The 7,597-nt window shown below is 41.6% G+C and overlaps 1 protein-coding gene across 1 annotated transcript; it reads left to right on the top strand.

The window, feature by feature from the left end:
* The first annotated feature begins 5,361 nt into the window (after positions 1–5,361).
* Positions 5,362–6,531, top strand: sf3b5 (splicing factor 3b, subunit 5). Its single transcript, XM_076743233.1, has 2 exons — positions 5,362–5,471; positions 5,895–6,531. The coding sequence occupies exon 2, from the start codon at positions 5,923–5,925 to the stop codon at positions 6,181–6,183; it is 261 nt and encodes an 86-aa protein (XP_076599348.1). The 5' UTR covers positions 5,362–5,471; positions 5,895–5,922; the 3' UTR covers positions 6,184–6,531.
* The last annotated feature ends 1,066 nt before the right edge of the window (positions 6,532–7,597 follow it).

The following is a 7,597-nucleotide window of genomic DNA, read 5'->3' as shown; positions in this document are numbered from 1 at the left end:
TCTATCACTTGATGATGTAAAAGCTTATTATTATTGTGACATTAGGTGATCTTTATTTCAGCCATAAGGCGCTGCATCAGTGTAACTTATCTGTTCCTGTTCAACTTTCCTAGTACGACATGCCAGTGAGCGAGCAGGCTCGACACCAGGACCCTGGAACTAGTACATCAAAGTGTCTACCTACCCCTGTGTTGAGATAAATGTCCACGTCTTAAGTGAAATCCTTTGAAAACCACAGAACACTCAAGTGGAGTTCTGTGAGATTGACAGAATGAGGGCAGGGAGCAATTACAGACAGTTAAAGGGCATACGTGCTCTAATCTGTCATTGTTGTTACTGCACAGTGCATGATGGGATAAGAAGTAATATAATTTTAAACAATTCCTTCCAATTCTAAACTACATAATGTTCAAGGACTTATGCATGAAAGCGAGCCATCTGCCATCCTTCATTCTTCCCATTTCAGAGCATTTTCAATCAAGCATTGTTCTCTATTATTAGGCCTAATTAAGAGCAGGTTCATTTCATTTTCATTCCTCTGCTCGTGTCTGACCCTGCCCCCTCACTCAGCAAGTGGCCACTGGCTTGACATATGGTGCTACGTATTACCAAGTGTCGACGGGAAGTGAAAGAACGGAACCAACGGACCGAAACCGGCTCCCACACCATTTCATCTTGTCGCACTGGGATCGGGGTTGCCATGATTGCAGTAAGCCAAAACAGTCGTGTGAGAACACCATGAACCCACACGGTCTGTGAGGTCACCGTGCATTCACTGTGTGTGCATGTGTTCACGTGGATGCATGCATGTGTAAGTGTGCACGAGGTGCTCACCCTGGTGAGAAAACACCGTCAGCACCGTCTCGGGGCTGCGTAGGTGTGTTTGCAGCGTTTATGTCTGCATACATGCCCTCGACTCTGTCATGTCATGTACGGGGCTGTTGCGGAGGCAGGCGTCATGTTATTGGAGTTGGCAGCATGATTAGTTCTGTCATAGCGATTAATATCAAGTGCCGTTGAATGTCCCCTCTTCCCGCAGAGCCGGCGCCCTCTCTCAGACACGATGTTGTGGAGCTGCCCTTGTCTGTACAGAAAACTAATCAACCAAACCAAAGTTACATGACCTCTTGTCTTGATCAGAAAAAAAGCTGCAAAGCATAAAAAAAAAATCCCTACAGACATTCCTGTATGGAACCTTAATGTGCTGCTTTGCTCAGAAGGAACAGCTGATAATTCATGCAAATGTGCCCGTTCTGTTAATGTTCTGTCTAAATTGGACATATTTGATAAGGTTAATCATATTATTATGATGCATGCTAACAATCACTCTGCACACGGTCACTGTATATATCCATGATCTGACATCACTGATTAAAGGTGCATGTTCTGTACATCATGTCATCTGTGACAGGCATGGCCTAAATGATGAGCTTCAGCGCTGTATCTGTGCTTATAGGTAATGTGATTCCTGTTCATGTGAGAAAGTCATCCAGTTCTCCGGATGTTCTGGTCGTCTGCTCTATACTGTCTCTTCAGTTCCGAAGGCTTCGGGGGAAAAGCCAAAGGCATGAATATTGTTTTATCTTTGCCGCAGCTACAAGTAGCTTTGCTCAGGTTATAACCGAAGCCTCGAGCAAAGAAGCTTTCGACTGATTGTAGCATGTGATCAGTGGGGAAAATAACGAGTTTTTGATAGCAAATAAACATAAATCCTATATGAAACCCCAAACAGCCAGCACATGAAAGAGTGGGATTATATGTTCAGAGCCGTGCCAAATCCGATTTAAGTCCTCCAGGCCTTGATGCTCCAGCAGCTCAGCACTGTCATAGAGCAATAGTTTCCTCGAGCTATTTCACACCTTGATAAATGGCTAACCGGCTCCCATCATCTGACTGAGAGGAACATTGCGTTTTTGCTGGTGTGTCTTACAGGGAGATGGAGGGGCGGCTGCAGGAGAGATAAACCCAGGTGCGTTGGGGAGATTAAAATCGTGGATTGTCCTTAAAACAGAGACAGGAAGTAAGACAAATAAACAGACCAGCCAGTTGGTCGAGCTAATGTATCAGTAAGCAAATGAGAGGGACAGACCGCTGAGTCCTGTAAAACTGCCATCCACCTCATTACTCTGTCCGCCAGTGAACCAGCGGTCCAGGAAGAGCAGCAGCTTGACCAATGAGCCGCCTCGGTTTGTCCGTCGACCAACCAGCCAACGCTATAAAAACCCTACAGGGTGTAGTTTGTTTTTACTTCCTCTCTCTATCTGCCTCCGACTGCTGGTGGTTGGGAATGAGCTCCGTCTTAGGCAGTTGGTTTAAATCACTGGAAATATCGCTGACTCTGTATTTTACATGGCTATCACTCAGCAGGACTGTGAGGCACGAGAGTCATCCAGTCAGGCAATATTCCCATCAATCCACCTGATTTCATTACCCTTTCTTCCTGCTGGTGCTGCGCTTTGCAGTTCCCAGGTCTGCTCCCTAAAAGATAGGCTATCAACGTTTGATTATCGTGCCCCTGTGACTATTACTCTACCATAGATGGAGCTCTGCGAAGAGGTGAGATGAAACTACATCTACCTGGTTTGTGTCAGAGTGCAAAATCAAAACACAAAAAGAATGAATCTGTACTCTTACGTGTCACCATACATGCACACACAGTATATAAACACACAGGTCTGCAAGCGCGATCCCTCAGTGCACCACATAAACCTTTTCTACCACAGTATCTTTTACAGACCTTGGAGCAGTTACACACTCGAGTACCTCGCTTAAAGGCTCTTCTGGAGGTGCACAGTACAGAGAAGATGTAACAGTTCAACCTGCATAGAGAGGCTCCACTTTTATTTTGCGTTTCTGCATTTCTTTTAAAGAGGCACTCCTCCCATTTTACAATTTTACATCCGTTTACTCGACACAGGGAACGACTCAGCATGGGAAAACAGTTGTTCAATGTCTTTACAGTTGCTTAAAACCAGGGTTTTTCAAAGAAAGCCTGAATCACAAATTGGGATGTGAGCTCAACTTGTCTCAGATTTCTCAAAGTCTAATGCTAATTTGGTGGAGTCATGATGAAAATCTCTAATATTGCTGTGTACTACATCTTAAGATCATACCTGGAATGAACTGAGAATCTTAATAGAGGCTAAATCCTTTTAGTTAACTGAGTTCATAAAGCATGTTGCTTTCTAGAGAAATGCCCTTGAAAGAAAAGCTCCATTTCAACATTATCTTCATTAATAACTCAGTTAATGCTGGAAACTTTAGCCTCCATTTATGTTGAATTTTATGCTTGCCTGTGGACAAATTTCACAGTCTTTCATGTTGACCTGACCTGCTGTGTGCAGACTGATAGACAGTTGAAAGGACTGAATTACTCTGAAGTGTGTCAAACACTGTCTCCATCCCAGTAATTAGTACCAAATTACATCCTCTTTTGCTGAAACCTCCCTTTGAATTTAGAGTTTCCTGTGAGCTCCTTTCTCAGAAACCACAGGAGCCATCAAACCTTTCTGTAATATTTGGTCTAAATTTGTCTTGCAGCCAAAACAAGCTGCACTTTGTTCAGTAAGGTTCGTCCACTTACAACACGACATGGTTTTGTTTTTTCTCCACATCTCCATCTCTACAGTGTCCACCAATTAAAATGTACTGCCTGTTATGCAAATTGTTGAATATTGAGGCAGTGCTACAGACTAAAGTGTACTAGAAACTCAAGAAAAGGTCTGTTTATAATTCTCACTATCAGACACAAAAAGGGCAGCATAATGTAACCGGCTGTACTAACAGCTTCTCATTCTCCTGCTTCAAGTGGATGTCATTGGACTAATTATCTACATACGGTGTAATTGCACCTTTATTCTCATTCTGATGCAAATCGCACATCTTTTCAACTGTCTGAGAACTGAGATTCACTCCAGGTTTATCTCTAAAACCACATTGAACTGATTACCTTGCACAATACAACGAGCATGAAGATATGGAAACTAATCCAGGGTCACAGGATCCTCCGGGCATGCTTGCTTTTTTCTCTGTAATGAAATAAGGACGATATTGCGCCTCCACCACAGTGAAAGTGTCAAGTGGATTTGACCTAAGCAAACCCAGCAGCTTCTGCCAGGATGTGCTATCAGAAATGTAATCTCTGTCCCTGTAGATCTCCATGGTGCAGTGTTATAAATGGACCTTCATCATACCAAGTTATACTCATCAGGTATTTTTCTGCAGAGTGGGTGAGCAACACAGGCAATCAATAGTGACGCAGTCCTCATGAGGCCTCGTTGAATAGAATTTGCTTTGTAGTTTAACGACACATGAAGGTGAACCTCAAAGAAACGGTATTATAACGTATCACTGTGGAAAACAACACCTGTGCAAAAGTCAGGTAATCATTGTTCCCATCAGGGGACTGGAGCTGGAAATAAGCTTTGGCTACAAGAACATATTCAACACACGCTATTGAAACAGATTATGTGATTTACGTTAAATCACCTTTTGACGTTTCTTTTTATTAAAGAGTTTTAGGAATGAATGCACGGAGTATTCCTACTATATGTAAGATGAACAACAACTTCACTCCTAGAAACATGTTAGTTTAAACCCAAAATAAACATTTTATCATTCCAGCCAAACAGTAAACGTATGTGGAATTACAAAGTCACATATGAAGCTGCTGCATCATAACAGGTAATGAATTATGATTGTATTTCTGGCTTCTCTAGCAATATGTCTCTGGCAATGTTGGTCTGCCATTCATCATCTATTCAACAGCTTTTTCATAGCTATGAAACTGTGTTCAGATAAGTCCCACTTCAATATCTCATGGTAATACAGCAGGAGACTGACACTTTTGGTTTTGAGTGAAGTGTCTTGATGTACTGCGATGAAATTTGACACAGACATTCACTGTTACCAGAGGATTAAACCTCATTTTTCACTTTAATGATCACCTGCCTTTTCCTCTTCCACCTCTATTAGGTTCACTATTGGATGGCTGGATCCAACAACTGTTGGATAGATTGCCAGGAAATTGGGCACAGACATTCATGATCCCCTCTGGATGAATTGTAATAACTTTTCATCTACCACCATCATCAGGTATAAATTTTAATAACGTGTGTGTTATGATGATGATGATGATGATCAAATACAAAGTAATGTCATTCCCATCAGCCTCAGCTGTTCAGCACTAAGTACAGCCTCTCAAAAGACAGAATAACGTTGCATCCTGTTATTAAACCTTGTACAATGGTTACACTGACACACTGTGCATAATCATGATCGCGCCAATGAAGCTAATTTTTAATGTGATTTTGAAGGCGAGGACAAAATGTTACAGCCTTTGTTTCTACCCGGTTCATTTTACAGGGGAACACTACCGGAAGTCATCATCCACTTGCTTTGCGACGAAGTTCGAGTGAACCTCAGTATTATTTACGTCTTTTGCCTTCGCTTTTGAACGCTCTACATTTTGAGTGAGTATATTTTGCTTATCAAAGCTACATGATCACTAAGAAGCAGATATTTAGTTAAAACAGCAGCTCAAGTTACGGTTCGAGAAGACTTTTTTGGGCTAACGTCGGCTAGCTAACCTCACGTTCCTGTTAGCCAGAAAGCCATTGGAAGCAACGTTAGCATGCTAGCCGCTTCGAGCGCTAGCAAGCAATTCGAAGCGAGGGAGCTTATGACTTATTTTACGGTTGTATTGAGAAGTAAACTGGAAAGTACTTACTTTCACAATGACTGACATGCTATTGTTTTTTTTGTTTTTGTTTGGGGGGGGGGGGGGGGGGGTTTAGCCACATAGAAATATATGTGGCTCAGGATTTTTTTTCGTCATTGTGCTGTCCGTCTGCCTCTGCATTAACGCATACACTTCTTTATTTCCTTTTGTCCAGAGTCTCAGGGACTCTCATCTCAGCGAGAATGACGGACAGATACAACATCCACAGTCAGCTGGAGCACCTGCAGTCTAAGTACATCGGCACTGGACACGCCGACACCAGCAAATGGGAATGGCTGGTCAACCAGCACAGAGACTCTTATTGCTCCTACATGGGACATTTTGATCTGCTGAATTACTACTCTGTCGCTGAGAATGAGAGCAAAGCACGGGTCCGCTTCAATCTGATGGAGAAGATGCTTCAACCATGTGGACCACCAGCAGACAAACCCGACGATGCCTAGATTACACTGGAGTGAGCTATGGAGGGTTCTTTTCCCCCCTCAGGATGTTTTTGTAGGATGTGTTTTTTTGTTTTTATTATTTCTGACCATAAAATTATGACCCTGCCAACACTGAAAGGACTGTCTTCTTTCACAAGATACCTGGACTCAGACCTGGACTCTTTACATTGCTCGCATGTGGACCACTGAAAAGCATCGTCTTAAAGATGTAAACAGTAACAAGAGACGATGACAGAAAATGTCTACAAACTGGCGTCCTATCATCTGTCAAGTCTTTGCATTACCTGATGAAGCTGTTTTTCTGAAATGAAAGTTCTATTTTGTTTTGATTAAAATTTGTTTTCTCTATGTTGGCATGTTCACATCAAGACGTCTATATTCGATGGTTCATGGGTCAGTTTAGTCCAAGAGTCACCTGCTCAATCACACATTTGTTTGAAATGGAGTCATTTCTCATCTCAGAATCAGTATCCGGACCACATAAACATGAATGGCAATTGTAAGTAAAACCAGCTAATAGTGTTTATACCGTTGTTGGGTCTCGACAAGCAGCTTCAGTGGTTGGTTCAGATTCCCAGAGGCTGTATTGCTGCAGGAGGGTTCAACACCATAAGAGCACTATTGGTCCCAGATCCGGTGAACACGAAGGTCAAAGCATATACTTCATCAAATCATTTAGTGACCTCATGTCCTGTAAATAAATAAATAAGTTTCAGAAAAAAAGATAAGGGAAAGAAAATGACACTAAAAATGTAAAAAAAAAAAAAAAAAATAGGTGCATCAATATTTAAAAAAAAAAAAAAAAAAACAAGCTGAGAAAAAATACTAACTGAAGAAAAATGTGGACCGAAGTAAAAGTTTGGTCACCATTAACACTTAAGATGGTATATAGCGCAAAGTAATCAAAAATTCAACAATTTCTCAACATACGGGTCTTTGATACGTGTTGAAGCTAAAGATCAGTGTCAGATTGTGTTGATAAAAGCTCATATAATGCATATTACAACCCCATTTTCAGAGAAGCTGGGACACTAAAAGGTGAATAGAAACAGAATGTGATGATTTGCAAAACACTGAAACCCCATATTGAATTGAAAATAGAACAAAGATCGAATGTTGAAACTGAGAAATGTCTTTGTTTTGTTAAAATGATATCCTCATTTAAAATTTAATGCCAGCAAAATGTTTTTTAAAAGTTGGGACAAAGAACAAAAGACTGGAAAAGTTGTGAAACACTAAATGAAAAACACCTGGTGGAACGTCTCACAGGTAATTAGGTCAACTGGCAACAGGTGAGTAACCTGATTGGGTATAAAAAGAGCGTCCCAGAGAGGCCGAGTCTCTCTGAAGGAAAGATGGGGAGGGGTTCACCACTGTGACAGACTGTGCTGGCAAATAGTGCAGCAACTGAAGA

Source organism: Chaetodon auriga, chromosome 11 (assembly GCF_051107435.1).
Source record: "Chaetodon auriga isolate fChaAug3 chromosome 11, fChaAug3.hap1, whole genome shotgun sequence".
Classification (NCBI taxonomy): Eukaryota; Metazoa; Chordata; class Actinopteri; order Chaetodontiformes; family Chaetodontidae; genus Chaetodon; species Chaetodon auriga.
This window is presented reverse-complemented; position numbering and strand designations above follow the sequence as displayed.